This window comes from Solanum tuberosum, unplaced genomic scaffold (genome assembly GCF_000226075.1).
Source record: "Solanum tuberosum cultivar DM 1-3 516 R44 unplaced genomic scaffold, SolTub_3.0 scf00127, whole genome shotgun sequence".
Taxonomy (NCBI): Eukaryota; Viridiplantae; Streptophyta; class Magnoliopsida; order Solanales; family Solanaceae; genus Solanum; species Solanum tuberosum.
Window position 1 is genome coordinate 1,374,995 of NW_006239058.1, and position 25,141 is coordinate 1,400,135.

General features: G+C 32.4%; 2 protein-coding genes across 10 annotated transcripts; one reads left to right on the forward strand and one right to left on the reverse strand.

The window, feature by feature from the left end:
* Positions 1 to 38: 38 nt before the first annotated feature.
* On the reverse strand, positions 39 to 7,202 carry LOC102579226 (uncharacterized). Of its 6 annotated transcripts, none has more exons than XM_015310521.1 (13): positions 6,982 to 7,199; positions 6,093 to 6,144; positions 5,488 to 5,760; positions 5,312 to 5,386; positions 5,170 to 5,228; positions 4,941 to 5,076; positions 4,661 to 4,757; positions 4,521 to 4,587; positions 3,261 to 3,359; positions 2,833 to 2,922; positions 2,303 to 2,457; positions 1,194 to 1,295; positions 39 to 717 (listed from the first exon to the last, which is right to left on the reverse strand). In XM_015310521.1, the coding sequence occupies exons 3-13, from the start codon at positions 5,738 to 5,740 to the stop codon at positions 597 to 599; spliced, it is 1,254 nt and encodes a 417-aa protein (XP_015166007.1). In that variant the 5' UTR covers positions 5,741 to 5,760; positions 6,093 to 6,144; positions 6,982 to 7,199; the 3' UTR covers positions 39 to 596. The 6 variants fall into 6 exon arrangements, with proteins under 6 accessions (XP_015166007.1, XP_006351542.1, XP_006351541.1 ...); XM_006351480.2 differs by having other exon boundaries at positions 5,488 to 5,771; XM_006351479.2 differs by having other exon boundaries at positions 6,807 to 7,199.
* A 10,988-nt stretch (positions 7,203 to 18,190) lies between these two features.
* Positions 18,191 to 25,029, forward strand: LOC102579973 (CDT1-like protein a, chloroplastic). Of its 4 annotated transcripts, none has more exons than XM_006351481.2 (9): positions 18,191 to 18,398; positions 19,302 to 19,533; positions 19,616 to 19,735; positions 20,894 to 21,119; positions 21,669 to 22,319; positions 23,248 to 23,449; positions 23,545 to 23,635; positions 24,446 to 24,515; positions 24,747 to 25,029. In XM_006351481.2, the coding sequence occupies exons 2-8, from the start codon at positions 19,328 to 19,330 to the stop codon at positions 24,498 to 24,500; spliced, it is 1,551 nt and encodes a 516-aa protein (XP_006351543.1). In that variant the 5' UTR covers positions 18,191 to 18,398; positions 19,302 to 19,327; the 3' UTR covers positions 24,501 to 24,515; positions 24,747 to 25,029. The 4 variants fall into 4 exon arrangements, with proteins under 4 accessions (XP_006351543.1, XP_006351544.1, XP_015166011.1 ...); XM_006351482.2 differs by having other exon boundaries at positions 18,192 to 18,398; positions 21,672 to 22,319; XM_015310525.1 differs by lacking the exon at positions 18,191 to 18,398 and adding an exon at positions 18,989 to 19,002.
* Positions 25,030 to 25,141: the final 112 nt, after the last annotated feature.

The following is a 25,141-nucleotide window of genomic DNA, read 5'->3' on the forward strand; positions in this document are numbered from 1 at the left end:
GATACATTTATAGTTCTTCAGGAGCTGAACTTCTCATTAAAGGCTCAGTGCCAAAGAGATCTAGCATTTGAATAGTTTCCGGAGAACTGTTTGCATTTTATACACTTGCAAGTCAGAAATTGGAATTGAAAAAAGTAAAGATACAGAGGAGGTTCTTTTAGCTAATAAGCTTCTTCAAAAGACACAAATTGTGGAATTTATACAAAAGCATTTTCTTTCAAACAACTTGCACAATTGGTTCTGGCTTCATGTTGGTGGACAAGTGGAACTAGAAATTATTTGGTAGGCTGGGAAAGAAATACATCCTTTTTCCTGTTGATCAAAGATTACAAACAAAAGCAAAGCGACTTGTACAGAACTCACTCACAGGGTTGACTATACATCTAATTGGAAAAAGGAAATAAAGATTAAATTTACTGGAAGAAATAGAGATCACATTCAACTAGAGGTGCAGCAAAGAGGGGACCTTTGGCGAATAGCAAGAGTTTGATATCTTGGAGATATGACGACAGTCATGCTGCATTTTCAAGCAGTCTGGATTTTCCAGAGTCTGAAATCTGATGAGCTGAATAAGTCACCCTTTGAGCTTGTTCGGGTTAAGCTGTCCCCTGCCTGTAAGTTTCATCATCCCAAGATGCATCCACATGAGGAAGCTGATATTCATCAGGTTTGAGAGCCAATGCAAAGTCTGGCAGCGTTGGGGCTGTTTCCATGATCCTACAGCAATCCTCTTCAGGTATAAGTATTTTTCCAGCATGGAAACTCTATATTGGACATTGATTAAACTTAAAACATGCATTAACGATTTCATTAAAAACTTCCCTAGAGACAATAATATCTAACACTTACTGCATTTCTACTCATTTTTGTAATCGGATGTCGTAACTGCGCTTCTTTTTTTTTTTAAGTGGGTGGGGATGGTTTAGTCTATCTTTAATTTTTAATTCTTATTTCGACTCATAGAGGTTGGTTTAATTTGCTGTGCAGCAAAAAGGCTTTCCCTTACTATTACAATTCTGTACTTCATCAAAGTCAAGAGGCTATCTTGTAATATGTCAAGCCAAATTCAAAATAAATACAAGGAAAACATGCTGTTCCTCAAAATCAATATCAAACTTTAGCAATCTACTTCAGATAAGCGATTCTGCAGCCTAGTGTCATCATATCTGCAAAGCCACAAAAAGAAAACTTACTTTTCATAAGAGTACAAATCCCTGTTGATCCGCACCTTGCTCGAAGTGTCCTTTGGGATTTTCTCGGCAAGATACTTCATCGTTCCCCAAAGTGGAGGATTTCTGGATTGGCAAATGGAAGTCAGGCAGACAGAAAAGAAAGGATAAGGTGGGGTAGAAAAAAAAATGTTATGATAGCATATGCTACAACCACACAAGGGGGAGGGGGACAAAATCAGGTGGGCTATCAGCAGATGGTCTTCCTGCGCACCAGCAAGCTCATTGTCAAAACATAGCTTAATGCAGTTTCTGATTCTAGATGCTTCTTCTGGTGAAATATCAGTTTAGCATATCAATGGATGTAGAAGTTGCTCAAATGAAGATATGATGTTTCTCAGTCTGATAAATTTTGAGTACTAGACACTACTTCTACAAGTTAGTATGAGCCTTTACATAGTAAAGTCATCCTATTAAGTCTAGAAGCAAACTACTCATTACACTGCTTCATGTACACCGAAATTTAAACAACACTAGTTCTAGATACTGTAACATCTTGAGAAAACACATCCAAGGATATCTTTTTTTTTTTAAATAACATCCAAGGATATCTGATTACCATTTGAAGTGATATTTTAGAGGTTCTGTTGAAAACGATGTATGCTCAAAGTTGTTTCCTAGAAAGATGGAAACACTAAGGATAAAAAAGAGATATTAACCGGGATATAACACAAATTGATGAATAACAAGACCAAATGCAGGAAACCTGTTGGAAGTCTTAAGGTGAAGATAAACTGAAGATCGGTTCTATCATCTGAGTCACTAGATGAATGCCATAACTGAAACTCTGCACTAACCTATCTGATTGGAAGAGGTATTTCCTAATCAAATTTGATAACTAAAGGAGTTAAACATACAGATAGGTTCCCAATGATCTTAATAGTTCTGGTCTCTATTATAGATTTGATTTCATAATTAATCTATAGCAGAGCTACAAGTAGTTTTTTCCACTTTTTTCTTTTCCAAAATAAGTTATTTCACTGCATAGCAAGTGATATAAAGAGCTATAGGAAGTACAGGGAGTCAAAGAGTAATGAAGGGAAGAAAACGTTAAATGGATCGTCCAACTTTACCTGGAGAGAGGAATGGCTGCATTGAAAGCCTCACATGCCTTCTTACTTTCTTTAAGATACTCATCAGCTGCTTGCAGGGCAGCTACCGCCATTCCATGAGATTTTTCTGTGTTTCCTTCGTCAAGGATTAGACCATGATAATAGTATGCTGAAGCCTACACAGAATTTTATGTGTCATGCATAAACTTGTGGTAAGAATAAGGTAATAGATTTAGAAGGCAAAGAAGCTGCAGAAACTTTGCCAAGACCAGCATGAATACATGGATTACGAAGTTGAGTAGAGACATTTTTTAGTCTCCAAAACCCCTAAACTCTTAGTCTTAGTCTCCATTCTCCAAAACCCCTAAACTTTGGAGAAATTCTAATCAAAACAGTGAAAATGGAGTAGAGACAAAAGCTTTCATGCTATAGCAGGGAATGTTGAAGAATCATAGTTACTTTATGCTATAAATACCCATTCCATGACATACTTAAGAGGATTTTAGGTTGCAATTGAAGAAGTAAACACAAGAAAGTGAATCACAAGATACCTTGGCTTCAATATATTTCCACTTCACGAAAAGCCTATGCTTTTCTCCCCAACCATTTGATAATGGAAGGTTCATGATGTTATCTTGAGCCTGCATGGTAACAAAAAAACAAAGTAGTTGATATCTCAGACACTACCTGGAGTAAAGTAACACAGCTTTATTTTCCTCTTTCTATTACTATGTTAGGGGAAGGAGTTTAAAGGACCAAGGACTCCAATGGAAGCAAATGATCCGCATACCCAATGCCAGCTAGTTGGGAATAAACAAGTTACCCGTATCGCAATAAGTGTGACATTCAGAGATGCCCAAATTTAATTAGCATTGGAATGAAATGAACTAGATTATAGAAGAATCATATAGAAGAGGATTCATATGGTTTCTCTATCAAACAAAGCAAGCGAGTATGCTTTGGCAAGAGGATTCAGTACCTGCTGCCAGTATTTTACCATCTCACAAGCAAGCCTTCTTTTGACAGCCAGTGTTGCTTTAGTACTGTCAATTGCAAGTCCAAGTTGAATATCAACGGCCTAAGATCACCAGTGACAGTAACATCAGATAGGGAAGAAAATTGAATCCATATAGTACACATTCTCTTAACTAGATATTTAGCAACAGCTAACAGTTTCATTCAACAATAACTATTAGCACAAGGAAGCAAATGGACAACACCATATTACAGCCAAAATAACAAGCATGTGTCTAATGCTCAGGGATAGAATGATATTAGAACTAGCCTGACATAATCTAAATGGCTAAATGCACGAAAGTCTGCTGAATTTAGGTCCCTAAAATTCAGATGATTCCTTTCACTACATGCACATTTCTATAACAGAAATTTGCCAAATGGAGTTGTTGTGCTGCATTTAGATACTAAGCATGTATCCAGAAGATCCTCTTCACAATTGTTCACAGTTATAACAATAAATCTTTGAAAAATAGATTGCTTTTGCTGTCTATAGCTACTAAAAACAAATCTTGCACTTTGTTAATTAGTGTGCATTAGAGTATGCTTCCATCCTTGAAAGCCTAGGTAAGATTGCTTTTGCTGTCTCTAGATACTAAACACATATCTTGCAGTTTGTTAATTAGTGTCATTAGAGTATGCTTCTATCCCTTGAAAGCATAGGTAACGGCATGTCAAGTTCCACTAACAACCAATGCAAAAGCAAAACTACACACTAGGACAGAGACTACAAAAATTAGGATTTCGAGATTGACAAGATAGCACAGTGTTAACCTTGCATGAATATTTCATGTTTCATTCCAGTGTTTATTGAGTCGATCCATGAAAAATAATCATTTTCTTCTTCAGAAAATCTGCTACATATGGACATAGATAGTTTCTACAAATCCTATCGATTAATATAGAAATTCCTATCTGAGCCCTCACACAATAATTGTGATGTCTTAGGCGCACTATTTGAATGTTACCGACTTTTCTGGGATGTTAACAATATGGTAGTCATGTAAAGAGAAGCTGAAAGGTTCATCACTAGAAGCAGATTTATTTTCTTCATATAATTACATTGTCCAAATTCACCCATAACAATCTAAGATATCATTGAGTACTCATTGATGCAGAAAGAGAGAATATTCAGTAGAGCATGGAAAAAGTATTGGTTTTATTTGGGCATTTTAAATTTTCAAATATGCAACCGAAACAAGATAGGCTATGAATGTGCTATTACCTGCCCTAATGCTTGGAGGCACAATGCTCGCAGAACTCCTTCAGCGAGGTCTACCGGCAGGTTTCTCCTAAATACAAAGCAAATGATAGTGAAAATCTAACCCCTGACATAATTAATTTGAATTGCATAGGTATCAAAACCTTTGCTCGGCTGGCAACTGGGGAAGAACATTTCGAACTGCACAATCAAGATATCCAGCAGCCTTTAGGAAAATATCAACAGAAGATCGCCTGCTCTCTGTCAGATGTTAAACATAAAATGAGGAAAAAGAAAGAAAAATTTGAAACTGAAGATAGATGAGTCCCAAGAGAAGTTTAGAGACTTTGCCAAGAAACAAGTATTACAAATTAAAAGAACACGTCAAGACATTTACTTTGCATTTACTGGATCTGCAAAATTAAACATGGGAGAAATACCCACCTTCAGATACCTTTGGTGAATAACCATCAAGAGATGTTCTAGGAAGAAGCAGCAAGTTAGCTTGCGATAATGATAGTGTTGCCATCAAGTGCAAAACGGACAGTATTTCATACCAAGCACTAAACATTGCAGTTTCCTGAAATATTTTGACAAATAAGACAATTCTTCTTCATGGTGGCAAAACCATATAGAAGACTACACATGAAAAGAAAATATATTCTAGTCTGACCTCTGCATCATCCTCTTGATTGACCCAAATAAATTGCACTTTATGCTGTAATGTGCTACCTGAAAATGGCCAAGAAGACAACATCTCACAATTAAAATCAACAAAGTGCAAATGCTAACGAGATAGCAGCCAAAGTATGTACCATCTTTAACTAGCCCCAAAAGAACAGGCAAATAATCTTCGAGAGCCTGCAATAGATCAGCAAGGGTTGAACCTCCTGCAAGAAATAGCTGCTATGCATCATATCCACATGTAAGGAAAGAAACAAAAACATGGTCAAATTCCGAAAGATATATCTATGCTTCTTCTGCAACTTACCATGCTGAGTAGCAGTTTTCCTTCTTGTCCTTGTAATTGTGGGAGCTTCTTGCCCTGCCATAACCACTATTCTGGTCCTGAGAGCGGAAAGGCGCTCCACCAGGGTTTTCGACAATTGATCACCAAGTGCAAGAGATAAATCAACTGGCTTAGGGATACGTAATCCGGGAACAAATACAGACACCTCGCCAATGTTTCCTGGCCGCCTTCTATTCCCACCAGTATCCTGCGGCGTCGAAACAAAGCATCCCATATCCTAAAATCTTCTCGTATCTGCCAGAGCACTACCATAAATTACAGAATGGTCATAAGACAAAAATTATGACAATAAAAATAACGACCTCTATCGTGAACACATTTAGGAAAAATTTCTAACATGAATAACCCTGCAAAATCATCACAAGAAAATTTGGATGACTCAGGCTGGAAACTAGTCATAAAGTGAAATAAAATCACAATAAATGAGCAACCAACAAACAGTTGGCTGCTCACGAGTACTATCTCCCATAGACTTCTACTAGAACCATCTGTTAAGTCAACAAACTCTTCTGTTAAATATGCACAAAAGGTGTGTAAACTGAATATATAAAAGCAAACCAGCTTACCCTGGTTTTATAATCAGCAGATTAGGCAATAGGTCAATTTCTCTAGTAATTTCTGCATCATAAGTAAAGAATATTTATGTGAGTATAGGTGCAAACAGGCAGTAAAAATAAAGAGAAAAAAGGAGATCACAAGAAATGCATGAAAAGTGACAGGTGCATTGGTTTTTCTACATTACCAGACTTGTGTTTCTACCTCTAATAAAAACTTAAAATTCTTCCTTCAATAATGAACTTGGACAGATTTATCAAACAAGTTGGCGGCTTTGAACCCAATTACAAAAAAGTCACAAAAAAGTACCTTTTTCTTCTCTCGAAAGGGGAACCAAAAAGCAAGATGAAAGAAAGAGAACCACAAACTTCTAATTCACGTAACATTGGAGTAAAGAATTGCAAACCCCATTTAATAAAGCAAACGAACATATAAGCAAAACCCAACTTGTACTACTAATTTGAACCAAGCGCACTAAGCTCATAAGTTCAAATTTATCAAATTATCCCCAAGTGGGTCGATAGTGGAGCAGCTAAACAGCCAACCCCCTATTACCAAAACTCCATAAGCATGAGAATTTAAGAAACCCAATTCAACTCAATTGTATTAAAGCTTCCAAAATCAAATCAAATCAAATTCTGTCGCAGCTCAGCTCAGATTTTGCACAAATATGATCGAAAAACAATGAAATCATGAGACCCACTTAGTATTATTGAAAATTATACCTGGTTTGAAACAGAGGAGCCAAAATTTTCCATAAAAAACAACAAGATGGGGTTCGTATTTTCTGGGAATTGATTCAAAATGAAGCAAATAAACCCTACTATAGAAACTCTTTAGCTTAATTAAGCAAAACCCAAATCCTCTGTGAAAAGGCAAATACAAAGGAATCAACTCAACCTCAACTTGGTTGTAAAATCAGCTGGCAAATTTCAATCTTGGAACATTTGTGGAAGAAAAAAAAAAGTGACAAAGACAATAAATAGAGAGGAATACAGACAGAAAATGGGTCTTTAAAAAGAGTTGAAGAAAAATAAAGGAAGCTTCTTCAATCTTCAACGGACAGTTGAAATCTCGATAAGCAATCGTCACAAATAGAGAGATAGAGATAGAGATAGAGATAGAGAGAGAAAATTAAACCCATAGAACAAAAATTATTTTAAAATTGAAGGGTTAAGAGTAAATTAATACTACTAATAATAATATTATTGTTATTTGTTACTGCTGAAGTTGCTTTCCAGAAGGCGTTTATTTGTCATATTAATTTGGTAGTTAGTGCTAATGTAACGACAATTATTTGGAGAAGGTGTTTTGCATTTTATATAAGGCCGAATACAGCCTTTTTCGATTTTTGATTACCTCCGATATTTAATACTAGAGTCAAAAAGTTTATCAAGTAATTCAATAATCGTAAGAAATTTCAATAATAATTTTAGTTCAAGATATATTATGAATGTTCGTACGAATGCTTTACACGTATATGACTATGTCCCGCCTTCTACCCTCTAATTATACGTGTTCAAGATATATTATGAGTGTTCGTACGATATGACTATGTCTTGCCTTCTGCCCTCTAATTATATGCTTAATTATGTATATGCTAGAAATTAGTAATGCTGACTTTATCAAAATGTGGTCTATTTGAGTCTTGTTGGGATTTTTATATTCCAATGTTTTCCGAATTTAGCTAACAATTAATTCATAATGTGTGTTAGCTTTGATTATACAATAATCGTATTGATAAGTTAGATTACTATATAAATAAATAAAACTTCGTACAACCGTACTCTTGTGAAATAATTAAATGAATTGCCGAAGAACAAATCAAGTCCATTAATGACTCTCCTTTTAGTTTACATGTGTATAAATTTACTATGGGAAGTATCTAAATTATTCTTACCACTAGTAATATTTTATTAATTTTTTTTATTTATCTTTAAAATAAAGCAATTTGCATGTTTTATAATACATAAAAATGAGCTACTAGAATTAAAAAAGAATTATATTATATCCATTTATGTAAGTTAAAAGCTCTTATCTACTTGGGGAATATGAGCGGAATGGCACGAGGAATCTGAGTTGTTGAGAATTAAGATTGGCCGGTATGGGCAAACTAAGAAAGTGTACTGCTCCTAATACACTAGCCACTACCAGGTGCATAGGAACGGTTATATTTTGATACGCGATGTCTGATACTTATATTGATAGTGATATCTAATGAAATTGATCGAATTTAATTTACCTAAAAAATAAATTATTCTAATAAAGACGAATTAAATATATATCAAATAAAATATTTTCTAACAATGGTGATTTGAATATGTACCAAATAAAGGCTTGACTCGACAATATGTCCAGTACAAAATCACAATGGTTTGGGTCTCTAGGAGGGCATGTAGGGTATACACATTCTTATCCACATGACCTTTTGAGTAGATATATAAGATTTGAACTCAAAATCTTTGATTAAAAATAAAAGTGAGTATTTATCGCTTTATTACAATTAAGTGTGGAGCAAGGTAAGATCGAGAAAATGTTCAACTCCATTTAATTTAGAATTGAGATTAAACATCAAATGTCAGTATACCTATATAATAGCACCTCATTATCGTAGCTGGCCATGAAATCATGTCTAGACAAATGTCTTCGACAAGAAATTATATTATTTATGTATGATTATATTTATATGTTATGATAGATGTTAAACTCTATTTAATTTTTGTATGTACTTCATCATATTTTAAATTTCTTAATCAAAAAATTAAAAATTCTAACTTCGCCACTTATTAGAATTAATCAGCCCTTGTCGGTAGGATTTAGGAATGTGTTGTTTTGACTTTAATAGTAGTAGTGTAGTACCTTAATTAGTTCTTTTATTATGGACGTCTGTTTTGCCTATTGGCTTTGCTTAAGAGGACTAATAATACTATATAAAGGATGTCTTATTGACTAATTAATGTGTTTTATTAATTATCTGCAAAATAAACCATTTTATTGCACTAATCCAAATGTTTTCCTCACGTGGAAGTATTGACAATTCACTAATCACATAGTTAATTATTCCCAAAGAAAGAAAAACCAAAAGAGGCGTTGTTCTTACTCCATCGATTTTATTAATCGTGTGTTGTTACTGTTAGGGTTTTGCCCTGATTTTCTTACCATAATTTAAGATTTATTTTTCCTTAAAGAAAAAACAAAACATTACCATAAATGTTTTTAAGGAAAACATAATATTATTTTATATTTGGTTTATTCTCTCCTTTTAGAACTCCTTTTCTAGTAGGAAAGGTTTTAGGACTATAAATATAGGTTTGTTTCTTCTAACACAACAACAATAACATCCACAATGTAGACGTTTAAGAGTCTTGTTTATGAGGAGATTTATTCTCTCTAAAGTTTCAATGTTTTTCTTTATATTAGTTTTGATATAATAATATTTTGATTTTTAGTATAAGTTTTTGTTATCTGATTTATCAACCATATGATTTGCAAATTGCAAGCTTCCGCATGACGCCCTAATCACCCATCAGAACCCAATAGTTACAAATACGTAATCAAAATGTCTATGTTTTTTTAAAGAAAGAAAACTAAAGCTTCACCAACTTAAATTATATATTTTGATAGAGTTCAACCGCTAAATTTCAATATACTTCCTTCGCTCTAAAATATTTATCACAATTTTTTTTAAAATTCAAATGATATGAACTCTGATCAGATATATTATTTATTTTTATCATATTGAATCGTTTCTTGATTTTGAATTTATAAAGTTTGAACCGCATGAATTTTTCCTTGAGTTCCACTTTTTAATCTTTTGAATAGTAGCATTATTTGATGGAGTTGTTTCGTGGTTTAATTGGGGGCATTTGGTTCAAAACTTTTTGCGTCAAAGAGTGACTAAATATTAATAGTTGGTGTTAAAATAGCTACTTATTTCCTCCATTGAAACCTCATTGGTAGAGTTTAATTTTTCTATCCTAAATTAGATACAAGATTAAACTATAAATTGACCCCTTAAGGACCCCCTTAAAGTCTTAAACTATTTATTAGTCAATCTTTTTTTTTAAACTATCAATGAAACAATTACTAATTGTTATTGTTATCACTTTTAATATTGATGACTGTAAGATGACAATTACACTAATATACAATAACTTAAATTTTTATTGCACAGGCTTTGACTTCCAAAGGGCCACACTATCATTTATAGATTCAGGTCCCATGCACTTGAAATATTGAGATTTATTAGGGATATTTACCTAATTGAAGCGATAATTACTTCTTAGATATTCTTGTTAATGAACTAAATCATTGGTAAACATTTATCAATATCAAATGGCTTTACCAAATCAATAAATGCATGTCACGTGTATAAATATATATACATAAATATTTATTTAACTTTGAATTCAAGGCCGTCTTAACCCCTAGGCCACTAAAGTCATCGCTTGGGGCCTCATATATTTTGGGGGGGCCATTTTTAAAAAAACAATTACTCTTACTTATATATGTTATTTTAAAATAAAATAAAATATATGTACTATGAGAGTTATGATTTCTACTAATGAAATTGCATTTGAGATGAAAATAAACCCGAATTTCATAAGATACAATTTGATGAAAATATGGATAGCAAAATCACAAAGTTCCTTGAAGAATCTTTTAGTTGTTTGCTTTATATATGTAGAGTAGATCAAATTATTTTTTCACTTCAAAATAGATTTGAACCAATTGAAGCATATGAAAATATTTTTGATTTCTTATTTAGTGGTAAAATATTGAGATCACTAGATGATGAGAATTTTAAAAAATATTGTCTTAACCTTTAACTTTCTTTAAAATGAAATAGTTATTCTGATATTGATGGTTTAGATTTATTTTTTGAACTAAAAGTGTTGAAGGAAATAATGCAAGTAGAAGATAATGATCTAATGAAAACACTCAATCAAATAAAAAGACTTGATTCTTTTTCAAATACACATATTACTTATAATATTGTTAACAGTTCTTGTAACTGTTGCCTCGGCCGAAAGAAGTTTTTTTGAAATTAAAATTCATTACATCTTCTTTAAGATCAACAATGTCTCAAGAGAGAATGAATGAATTAGCTATATTACCATTTGAAAAGGAATTATTAAAACAAATTGATTATAAAATAGTACCTAATGACTTCACATCTAAAATAGTTAGAGAAGTAGATTTTAAATAAAAGTATATATGATGAAAAAAAATATATATTAGGACTCCTCTCTTAAGTTTCGCTTTAGGCCCTCAATGTTGTTGAGTCGACCCTGACTTTAATTTGATTACATAATCTATATAGTTATTTCATTAAATCACTTAACTACGATAAGTTACGTTAATTTGGTATAAACATACCATACAAATAAGTTTTTACCATAAATCATCTTCCTAGAAAATTCTCTCTTTGAAACACATCTCAACTTTGCTGAGAATTTTTTGTCAGCAATGGCGTATATTACATTTTTATTTGAAGTCGATTGTTTGTTTAATATTTGTAGTTTATAAGTGAAAAATGATAATTAAACCGCTTATTATAAGTAAATTACTCCGATTATTATTCAATCATTTGATAACTAGAATCATTCTTAATAAATATCACGATTGGTAGATTAAATATATCCCCTTGCCTACATACATATTTGAATATATATAGTTATTCGAACAGAGAATTGTAAAGCATAAAATGATTAGAAAAAGTATGTATGGACCATATTATATGTTGGTGCAAATACTTTCACTTGTGTGGTCTATATCACTTTATCATATGACCAATATTATGAAACGATTGAGAATATCTCCATTATATAATAAATAAATATATATAAAGTCATGATGAATCACATATATTGTTTGAAGAACCCATTACAAAAAGACGTCAGTTTAAAATTTGGTGACAACAAAAAAAGACAAGTTTTTCAATCCAACAAAATATGTACAGATCTGAATCCGATTCCCTAATATATAAAATCTGGTCCTAACCCAAACAAAGTTGCTTCAATATATACTAGCTCCACTGATTCATATTTAACCTAGGATTTATTAAGGTGAAAGCTTTTCACCATGAATTTGTCCTCGACACTTCTGATATTTAAAAGAGAAGAATCTCAATCATTATATTATATCCTCGATGGTTACCTTTATCTAACCTAACTTTCATAAAATAGGGGATCCCGTACTATTTCTTTTTGAAAGAAAAATATATCACGTTTAATTAGTCGGTGATTTTGGTACTTGATGCATCTGTAAAGTATCCAATAATGGAAGAATTGACATGGAACAGGGTGCACACTGCCCCTCGATCGCTTTAAGAAAATGACTTGTTAATCTAACTATTTTAGTAATTTTAGAGAAATTTATAACAATTTTCCCTAATTTGGAATACTGTGACATGTTTTATGTACATCGACTGTGTAGAGCTATTTTCACAATTATGTCATCAGAAAACTATTACATGTAACACTGTGCGAGAATTTTTTATTTTTTTTAATAAGTACTAATAAATAACTTGAAAAAAATGGTTGTTTTTACTTATTATTAATTTTTTATTTTTTTATTTGATTTTATTATTTAACTATGATAAAATTATAGTATTAATTTGACAAGTATTTAGGATATTTACATTGTGCATGATTTTGTGACGGAGGCATGACCAATCAACAACTGCAAAAGGACATGGGCGCCGTCCATTTATTCTGATCTATATCAAAGCATATTATATATACAATTTCTTAATTTCTTTTGGACAATAATGTCAGTTTCAATATATATTGGTGACCTAAACATTTTATTTTGACTTTCCAACTCTCATTTAAAATTTAAAACATTAATGAAGTAGTATTATTCATCATATAATGCCAATTCTTGTAACGTTGGCCAAACAAATGTTGAAAATATTAGTGTACTACTACCCTTTTGTGGTCCAAAACTTGTACTACTACTCAACATCATCAGTGGTCGAATCATAATTTTTATTTAGGTAGTTCAAATTATGAGTAGGTGAACACATGAAAAAAGATAAAAAGAAAAGTTCAATATCTATTATATATATATATTAGAAATAATTTTAATCATATATAAATAATGTAATGAACTCTACGTCAACTCATTGTGGTTGTTCAAATTAGTATGGGACAAACAACTACTCAGTGTACGTGTTATGCATGCAAAGTCTAGAATTTGTGGAAAAGAGTTCAATTTTAAGTGAAAACGATTCCTAAATATCTAATAATGATAAATCAGAATTGAATTGAATTGAAATTTGAAATGGACAGAAAAAAAGAGAATGATGCAAAATGCAGCAACTACGTGTTGATCAGAGGTAAAGTCGGATTAATTATGAAATATCATGTCGATCGCTCTTTTTCAACATTAAATTCTTCCCAACTTATTTTATAAGAAATTCATAAGACTGATTAATCATCTAATATTGAAACCTCATTTTGGTCAACATAATGCTGAAGTCGAAAAACAAAATATTGTACTATCGAACGTTTATTGTATAAATCGATCTTTTATTTAGTAATTTCTCTAGATTTATATATTTTATAAAGAAAATGTTGTGAAGATTGTTATTTGTTAGAATTGCATTCATCCGTATGTGCTGCACTCTCAATTTTGAATCTTTCAACTCTTAACACATAATTTTTCTATAGAAAGGAAGAAGGGAAAGAATTCAATTTTAGTTGAAAACGAGTTACTCCATAAATATCTAATGATGAATAGGGAACTTTGAAATAGACTGAAAAAAGGCAACGATGCAAACCTTACATTTATTACTATTATTTTACATAAATATGGAGCAGCTACGTGGCATGGTTTGACTGTTATACCATCAATGTTTTAATTAATACTACTCCCTCTGTCCACTTTTATTTGTCATGTTACGCTTTTCGAAGTCAATTTGACTAATTTTCAAAGTTAAATTAGATTACGTTAATTCGATATTTTTTTTAAAAAAATTAGATATTCAAAAACTATACGAAAAGTACTATAAGTTGCAATTTTTTGCATATCAATATGATGAAAATATACATCGTAAAATATTGGTCAAAGTTCTTATTGTTTGACTCTAAAAAAGGAAACCATGACAATTAATTGTGGACGGAGGGAGTAGCATTTTTCTTGGTTTCAATTTATTTGACATCATTAACTTGGTATAAACCATAAAGTTTGAGTAAAAAAAGTAACTTACAAAATTTGTTATCTAAAACCTTCTTTGATCATTCGTGTGACATTTTTACCACATATATATAGTAGGAGAGTTTTAAAATTAAATTATTTGTAATTATGAAAAATGACATTTTGGTTGCACCAAATTAAAAAGAAAAATGTGCAAGTAAATTGAAACATAAAGGATATTGTATAATTGGGACCAAGTTAAACATTCGTATGAATTATGTGAATCCTCTAGGCTCTACTTAAGAACAAAATACAAAATAAAATTATTTATATTAATAATATTTGTTTTTAGAACGACTAAAGAGAAAGATATTACATAAATTTAAAAGAAAAAAGTGAAATACATCAACAACTTATTAACATTAATTTATATAATAAAATAAAATATATATTTTAAGTGATGATACGAATAAAAAAGAGGTGAAGAAATATCATGTGAATTGTGAGGCAGAGACGGCAACGGAAAGTAACCAACTTTTCAGCATTTGACAATTGCCCATAAAAGCAATATCACGTGCTGTCAAAGCCAAGCAGCCGCTTCTTTCTTGACGCGTGTCTTCCATTTCACCTTCCCCTTCTCCATTATTATTACCACTTTCCTCTGTATTCATAAATTTCAATTATTGTCTAAAGCGCGATGCAGATTTAGTCGGAGTTTCAATATAGGCATTAGGTGGAAAATTTGGAAAAAAAATTCTATTATTGTTGGAAATGTGGTATTATTTTTCCTGTTTCAATTTATAAAAAAAACTATTTAACTTGAGCATATTTATGTGACATGAATGAGTCATTAAAAGAAATAAAAAAAAACTGAAGCTAAACTGTTTAATTAGAGCCAAATTTAGGAGGATAAAAAGGTATTCACTTAAATCCTTTCAATAAAAAAATTAATATTATATACATAAAATATTTTTATATATAAGAATTAAAATTGCCTCAATGATTTAGAGTTTTAAAATACATGCTGAGATTCTAAGTTTAAAACCCCATTTTTTTATTGATTAAAAAAAAATCTTATAAATTAAAATGAATGATGTATTTTTCAAGTTCTAACTTTTATACACATATAGATTATTAGAAAGTTTACAATATCAAAGCTACACACAAAAATATAATAAAAAAATATTCTCAATAAATTAGATTAATGACCTTAAAATGTTGCTACAAGTTACAATGTTTGTGAATAATCTTGCAATCAGATAATTAATTAGATCATGTTTTTTTAAAATAGAAAAAAATCAAGGTCGTGTTTTGTTTTGTATGCTTTCGTCATGCTGGTGTCTTGGCCACGTGGAAGGTGTACGTGGAAGGAGCAGGGAAGTTGGTCGGCGGGGGGCCCACATATGATTTGTTAGGTGGGCCCTGGTGAGTTTGCCGCTATCAAATTAAAGATTCGAGGGAGGGACACTGCAAGATTTCTGGAGAGGGAAAAAAAAAAACAAATAGAAAATGATAGTACCCTTTCTTTGATGTCAGATTTCAGATTTTTTTGTAAGTTGATTGATGTGATTATAAAGATGTTTTTTTCTTTTTTTTCTCAATGTTATGATATTCTTTCATGTAATTTCAATTTATCGAGGATGATAATTAGAACAAAAAATAGATAATTGAATGTATATCTTTTTCATCTCCGCAAGCTATCAATATTATTCTTGTAATTTTCTTATTCTCAGATTTCTATTACTATAGGTTATTTATGTAACCTCTATTATTAATTTTGATATTATTTCTATTTATTATGGTTGCCTTTTTTCAACTTTTTTTGAGTCGAGAATCTATTAGAATGATGAAAACAACTTTTCTATTTTCTCACGACAAGAAAAATATATGTGTAAATATCATCCTCTCCCAACCTCGCTTAGAAAATTTGTTGTTGTCTTCCTCCGGAAAAACTTTTACAAGCCTTATGAAAATTGCTATTGTCTTCCTTCGAAAAGACTTTTATAAGCCTAATTTTTTTTTTTTTATGGACTTAGTAGTAAAATCTCATTTTGTTGAGTCATTGCTCATTGGACATTTGAAACTTATTATTTTCATTTGTTAAAATTCATGTCATATAGAATCTATTAAAATCTTTGTTAAGAATCTCTTCATTTCCCAGAAAGAATGTTAAAATCCCTATTTTGTTGTATAATCACAATTGATTGTTTGGCAATTAAATTGAACTCAGAGCCAAACTCAAGATTTGAAGACAGAGGACACCATTATTTTTAAAGGAAATATTATTTCCATCTAATAATAGTTGTCCACTATACTATTTTGAGATGTCCAATGATATTTGTCTATATTATGAAATTAGTTTCTAATTTATTCTTGTTGTTAATTATTTTTCCTATTACATTTTTCAATACATTGTATTTATTATATTCAAAGGACAATATTGTAAATTTATCCTTCTATTTATAGTTTCTTAAGAAGTATGCAAAGTCAATAATGAACAAGTATTGTTGGACAGAGGGAGTAAAATTTTAAAAATAGCCCTTCATCTGAGCTCAAACTTGCAGTGTTGCGAGATAAAGTGATGATTTTAACCAATGCATTCAAATGAACTTTAATTACGAGAGTGCACAATTAGTATATATATATATATATATACACTAATTTTTTTTAAAAAATTATCAGATTAACGTACACTCTTACATGACATCATGCATGTGGGTCCGCCTCTTATTGAACTACTGGATACTCGATGTTGTTTTTGATATTATAACTCATATTTTAGAGAGAAGATGCATATAAATATAACTCTATAATAAATGGCTACAGATAACATAACAATCAAACTATTATCTAAAAGAAGCAAAAACAAAACTTATATTGGTTCTTTCCCATTCTTGGGTGAGCCCATTTATTGATGATAGCAATTTGGATAAAGATGGCAAGAAAATGGGAAAAAGAAAATAATATTTTTTCTATTTTCCATTTTCTCATGTATGTGGCGTTTGGGGAATTCTTCAGGAATTGACGTTTTTTGTTTGTAATTCCTTTTTTTTTACGTAAGTTTGTTAGAAAAGAAAAGGGTGTTTCAGTAATTGTCATTTTACTTTGTTTGCTCCATGTAGGGATGTTTAATGATTGTTGAGTAAAATTTGGATATGTTAAACTTCATTAAATTGATAAATAGGGAGCTTGCATCTTGAGAAAAGAGTCTAAAATATATTCAAACTTTAATCGAAATTGCAGTAACGATATCAAATTTTGGAAAGCACCTTTCACCCCCTACACTATTTAATAGTGTATTTTAAATGTATATATATGCTCACGTGGACATCATAAATATTGCATAATTATAAATAATAACGTGTCCACGTGGGCACATATATACCTTTTAAATACACTATTAAATAGTGCAAGAGTAAAAGATCCTCCATAAAGTTTGATATCGTAACAGGCTAACAACAATTTCGGTCAGACCCTTTTCCCTTACATCTTTAAGTTGAAATAATTTTGGTCAAGCTAGTTTTTGGTATGTTTTCTTACAGTAATTTGTTACATCTCCTTTTGATAAAAATAGTACTCCATCTGTCACAATTTACCTGACTTACTTTCATTTTTAGTCAATTAGAAAAAGAATGACATATTTTTATATTTAGTACAATTTAACTTTAAAAATGTTTATTTATCTACGAAGTAATTTCTAGGCTCTAGCCACACAAATATGAAATATTTATCACTCATTTTAGACCACAACATTCAAAAGTCTTTCTTACTTTCTTAATCTTCATTCCGCCAAATAAAACTAACTCATATAAATTAGAATAGAGAGTAACAAGTTACGATCGCTTGACAAAACTTGTAAATAATTGAACAAGTATAATAAATCAGAGTCGCGGTATTTTTTTTGGTAAAACTTTCTTAAATTAAAATAACATCCTGCGCAGGGGAAGGCCCAACTGGCCAGAACTGTAGCGTTTTCTGGGCCTTCTGGCCCAAAGTTTTATAACGAGTAGATTTTTGAATGAAGATCCAACAGCTCTTTCCCTCCTCTCACAACAGAAAAAAATAATTTCGACTAGGGTTTCCAATTGATTGGCTGATTCTTCTCATCGCTTTTTGTGATCTGCAAATTCGATAGCTGAAAGAGCTGATTCATATTCCTGAACGTAGATTTGAAGGTGACGGTTTCTCCATTTTTTTACTTCTTAAACGTACTCGGACCATTTTAGGTTAAATTTTACTTTTGTCATTACTGGGTAATACCGTTCATGGCAACCTTGTTTTACTTACGAATTTGAAGATCAGTTGGTTATGTTCCTTTCGCTGGGAGTAATTGTCAAGTAAGTGTTGAGAAGACGGATTAAGAAAATTGATGGAATTAACTGTGAATTACTGTACTGAAGAGTAATTTATGTATGCACGTACTGTAATGCTCAAGCTAGCAGTACCAAAGATGTAATGTTTCGAAATGAAAGGATTATAACTTTTGGTTTCACTGTAGCTGTTCATACTAGGGACCTATTTTCCTTTTTATGAGTTTTAATTTTGTGTCGTCAATATGGTTAACATAGTAAGTCATTGTGCTAGTAGAATATAAAAGAGAAAGCTTACATTGAACCTACTCCCCTAGAATGGCGTGGGATTTTGGTTATAATCGCAATTTTGTGAAATTGTAGCTCAAAGCTACTCTTTGTCTTCCTAACTATGTTTGTGTTTGCTGTTTTCTTTTCATTTCTTTTAAAGTGAATTGTGTCTTGATTATGCTTTACTCATCAGCTTCAGGTAGATAGTTCTCCAAAGGAAATTTGTCATCAGTAGGCTTTTTATTTGATTGCAGGAGTTGGTCTCTGGACAATCAACTTCATTATGTTAAAAACACTTAAATGGTTGTTTTACTGAATGTTTCTATTAGTTTTATGCTGTTCTCATTTCAGTTTAGTGGATGCGTCCACTTTTACATGTTGTGAATGCATTGTTCAATGTCCTTGCATTAGATTAAGGCAGTAGGCTCTCATATGATTTTTTTGAATTATTTTTAACCTAATGTAAAGGTGCTTCTAACATGAGATTTCTTCTTCCAGGTTTGTACTGCTCTTTATATTAAAACATGGAGAAAACAGACGCCGTAATTGCTGAAGAAGGAGTTCTGGATGTAAAAAATCAGACAGAGAAGTCAAGTGTTCTATCTCCTTTACCCTTGCAGAAGAGGGGGGACACTGGAGTTGCAACAGAATTTTCATCTTTGACACCAGCGAAAAAGAATGAGCAATCACACATCACCCATGAAATAGATATTGCTGAGCTTCCTGAAAAGTCCGTTCCTCCTTAAACTAGATTACAAGTTTATCCATATAATGTTTTCTAACTCTAACAGTGAGTATGTATTGATCTTCAGATACAGAAACTTGTCAGAGTTCTTTGATCGCATTCTTTGCTCGCTGAGGTTGCTCAATCTACGAAAACGGTCACCTACTTTTCAGAACGTGTCCAGTCAGGTTGAAGTACTGACAGGAAGGTAGCTGGGCGGTTTCCAACCTCATCTTCTCATTACTATTTTTTTTTGACTATCTTATCAGAATGAATTTCCTTTTATATCTGTTCTATTCTCGAAATCTCTTTCCTGCATGTGGTAATTGATGATTGGTCTTACCTCTGTAAATATTTCTTGATGGTGGCAGCTCTCTTTCTGGTTATCATTCTTGAGAAAATCAAAACAAAATGTGTCCTGAAGCTAGTAAAACATGTTATCATTTACATGAATGATATTACCTTCTTCAAGCTCTTGTACATATCTCTTCTTTTAGAATTATCCATGTTTGTATCAATGCCTTGAAGCATCGAGTTTTTTTAATTTTTTATAACAATTTGAAGCTATTAAATGTCATTTGTTTCAAAACCAGGTGAATTTTGTTTCACCAAACATCATTCTCTAATAGTGTGGTTGAAAAAAAAAAAACTTAACACTTTTTGGAAACAAATGCCACCTAAATCCGTTCATTGAACTTTCATTAGTCTAAAGAATATTTTCTGATTCATCCCTCAAATAGTAGTATTAGTGAGACACATAATATGCGTTGCTGTGGAATAGTAAATCTTTGGTGTTGCAAATAGCATCATTTACTGAAAAGAAGAGCTTGGGAGTTACTTGCTTTTAATCTGCGGAAAATTGTGATTTTCAAAGGAACTAGAGCATTATGTATATTATAGTTGTTTGTTGACTGAGCCATGTGATTGGGATGCCTGATGTTTGTTCTATTACCAAGACCAACTAGCTCACTGGTAAGCATTGGTGGGTGACGGAGATCTGTTTGGCTTGTTAGTTGTTACACAGATTTTCCCTTATATTATAAGTTGTAGGGAGTGAATTATTATGACTTTCTTTTGTGATACTTAGTCCTGCTTTTGTTGGAAACATGTGAATTTATGAATTTTATGAAACTGAGGTTTGGATAAAGTGGGTTCAAATTTGCCTAGAACTGAGGGCGTAGTGTTGATGTGGATTTTATGAGGTTGCAAATGCTATCAGTTTCAATTCATTAGTAAATCTACTGTCCACTAATTGCATCCATAAAATGTATCATACACGAGTATATTTGTATCATTATCATTCTCAGTCGATAGTTGGAACATATTTCAACAATTAAGTTTATATTCCTCTACTTCCTTTTGTCAGAAAATTCACACACAAGCATCTCGCACAGATAAAGTACATAGTTCCTGAAGCCATTCAGATAGATAAACTACTTGTACATGATGCGACGACCATGTGTATGAAGCCAGATGTTAATATTACCTTGCATTTTGATGTTGTGGAAGATCACCAAGAACACTCGAAGTTTATGACCCTCAACAGTCTTTTTGCATCCAGGCTTATGAATTTTCTCCGCAAACATGCTCAGGTAATGACCCTTAAAGTTTCGGTAGTTGACTGTTTCCGGAAGAATTCTTCAAATTAGTCTTGACACGATTAGGAATTGGATATGTGGAATCTGGTGCTTCAGTAAACAGTTGCATCTAATTGAAGAATACCCTCCTTATTTTTCTTTTTTTTCCACGTGTGCATAAACTTTTTCTCCTCTAATGCATGAAAAAATTGCTGTTTCATAACCAGATAAAGCTAATTGATCAAAAATATTTCTCACAATATCACATAACTTCAGTTGCTGATTTATTAGGTATTTTATGAGGAGCTATTGCAAAGGATATCTTTATTTGGATGGATATAAGTTGTCTTAATCCTGAACAGTGTATTATAATTCTGTGCATTAAGTTTTGATCTTGCTATAATGCTTTCTTGAAATAGTTTGCTCTTTAAATTGGTTTTTGAAGCTTAGAATGAGTGATATCACACTATTTGGAGGTCAAGACACAGATCATGCATCTTTATTTGTGCAACTAAGTTGATTCCATCATATATATACTCTGAGATTTTCATTTTCTAATGTAAGCAGGATTGTGACATCCCTGAAGCCATACTTCCTGACCCGTTTAACCAAAGATGCCTCACTAGCAATGCAGACTTGCCTTTGGATTTATCAAGTTCTCATGAATCCAAATCATTATCATCATCCCATCTCTGTCCATCCTTCAGTCCACGCTTTTCTCGGCAAACGGCTTTTGCAGAAGCAAAAATAGATCAGTTCTCGGTACCTTTGTCCACATGCTCACCTTGTGAGTCTGAGTGTACATTGAATCGGGAACTTGACTCTAAAATGACATCTCCCGAGTCATCCAAATCTTCCATCAACCTGAACAATGTTGAAGAGTGCCAACCTATACCTGGTTGTAGTTTGGTTGGAAATGAAAGAACTCCTATGAAGATTCTGCCTGAGAGTGAAATAATGCTTGAAACACCTGCTCAACCGACACCTAAGAGATCGGTTCCAATTACCGAAGACAAGCACAAGAAAATGACAGACCAAGATTCTGTTGTTCTGAATTTAACTGTCAAAAGGTCATTAGATTTTTCCACATTGGCTGGCGAAGAGATGTCTTCAGATTTGATTTCTGGAAGTCTAGAACAACATCATGACCTTAACATAGAAAGGAAGAATATGTCAAAGGAAGATCATGTTAATGCTGATATATGCCCTAATGAGGTACTATTTATTACCTGGGAAAGTTCTTAGATTTTCTTACATTTAGAAAAGCCACAAAGAATCTTCTGATATCAATGTGCGCACTCAATAGCTTACCCAGGGATTACTCGTGTTTCTCTTTAGTCATTTAGTCTTGAAATGGTGACATACACTATCTTTGACTAGTTTAAGATATTTTTTTTCTTTAATACTGTAGCCGGTTTTTGCTGTCAAGATATTTCCTTCCGCTCTCTTTTGTATAAGCAGCTAAGTAATATGCTAATTTGGGCATCTATTTCCTGGTTGGCTATTTGGTATTAGTAGAAGTGTCTTGTTGCTCATCTAAGGGTGTGATTTAATGGTCAAAACATTGAGTTAATACTTTTGTGCAAAGTAAAAGAAGGGTAAGGTTTAGTGATTTAGGTGGAATCTTTTTAAATAATAATTTTAGGCAGAATCAAGTCCCTGGTACTGGATCAATAAATTACCCCCTCCCCGCAAACAATATGTGATGGCTCAAAAAAGTCACATACAAGAACAGCCAGAGATAAGTAATAGAATATAACAAGTGAAAACACTATTGCCTTGTGACAAGAAAGTGAGAACACTATTAAATGGTGGATACATCAGTTTTCATACAATGATAATATGTTGATATTCAGGGAAGTTTCCCTGATGTTTAAGTGGTATTCTAAAGTGAAGAACCCACACATGGTTCTCTACAGAAAAAAATCCAATCATATATACAGAAGTTTTTCATTCATCTTAGACACTCTTAGACACTCGTGGTTAAATGGGATTGCCATCATTCAGGTGTATGATTGAGTTGCTTTATGTCTACTTAGCATATATTCAAAGGTGAAAAGGAAAGTGAAAATGTTGCCTCAACATTTTTCGCTTGCTTTATTGATATGTTTACCATGAAATTAATTGTGAATCTTATGGGTAGGTTCAAGAAAAGAGTTGCTCCTTTAGCAAGGAAGAGAAGATTTATCCAAGTCATTTAACTGCAGCCCGGCAGGAATCCTTCAGTTTATCTGATCTTGTTCGTCTAATTCACCGCATTTTTCAGTCTGTTGGCTGTCGATCAATGACTAAAGTGGAACTTGTTCACAAGATCATAGTGAATGACTTTGATATTGATGAGAACAGTATGGTCAAAAGCTGTATCCATTCTTTTCTAATTTTTGCAGACTCATTTTCATCTACTTTATGATAGAGTTAAATGTATTTTGTCTTCATGTAGCTGATGTGGAAGGGCAAATAGAACTTCTTGAAAGGCTAGTTCCAGATTGGCTATGTAAGAAGTCTGCTCCTACTGGAGACCTTGTGTACAGGTATCTATTGTGTAAAACATTGTACTGAATTTTGTTCTGATATTAGGAGCATGGTGTGGTAGGATTATTTTTTTCTGTTTTAGAGGGTCACAGGTTCAGTCTCCAAAGGGATTTTCTCCACAGAATCTAATTTTCCACTGATATTTAGGTGATTTCATGGGCTTTGGAGACTCTTCTCCTTTAAATTCTTTATCCGTATTATATTTTTGAAATTTGGTTTTTAGAAGGCAGGGTCAATATTGTTGCATTGATAGTTGCTTGCTCAAATGGCTTGGTACCAGCACATCTGCTGCTGTTTCCTGGCATCTGTTTTGCACAAACCTTTTAGTTATTTTCCCTGTGAAGAGAGAAACGAGAGATAAGATTTTGTTGATTGGTAGGTTAACAACGTAAAAGAGGGCTCCTTATATGGAGTTTGAGATGAAACAAGAGAAGTCCCCTACTCTTTGAGATTCCTAATCAATTGTGATATAATAATGACTTTCAACAATGACAAAGTCATTAAAAATATTCTATAAGTAATTTTAACGATTCGCTTGGAATTTTAACTCTTCTTGATTGTCATTTAAGCTATCATTAGCTTCTAGCATCTATCATTATTGTCAAGGATTGTTGAGGACCATAAACCAATAAACCAATAAACATTGGATATTGTTCACTTGAATAACTTTTTATCGTTAAAGAGTATATGGTTGCATAAACTTTTGGAGAATGTTAATTTGCATGGCTCCTTTTGGTGGAGAACATGATTGTTAATTTGCATGGCTTCTTTTGGTGGAGAACATGATTGTTTTTTTTTTCTGGGTGCAGTATCAAGAACGCTTCTGACTTGAACTCTGTCTGCGAAAGGGTTGTAGGTGTATGATCTATTTGGTTCAAGGTTTGTAACCTTGCACTTCTATTCTTATAAAAAAAAATGCATTGATAAACTCACTTACAAATAGAAGGGGGAACAAACTATCCCGACCAGCTTGCACTTCTATTCTTATAAAGAAAAAAAATTCACTTACAAATAGAAGGGGGAACAAACTATCCTGATCCTTAGATGCGCTGTGAAGACTCTATGAGTGCGCTTCTCTGCGAGCATGTGATAATTTATCCTCTGTTTCAGGGACATTCTGTTGGAGTTGCTCAAAGTGGATACAATACTTATGGTTCCTCAACCTACTTGCAGCATATACGAGAATTTGATGCATTCCTGGAGTATTAAAAGGGAGGGTGATGGTTAAGTCTAAAACATGTAGCCAGTGCATACATTTGTATTGAAATATTTTCTGAAGTAGAGTGGTGTTAATGATGACTGCAGAGCAGCTTGTTTGCATTTAAGTTGCAGTAGATTTGTAGTATGTCATTGCTCAACTAATTGATTGATAAAGCAGTTTGGTGTTACATTTCCTCCTTGTCATTCTTCCTTTTACTCCTTCCCTCCCTGAAAAATTTACATTTATTCTTTTTAACACTTCCACAAAAAATTTTAATAGGGAAGTTATTTTCGAGTCATTGTCC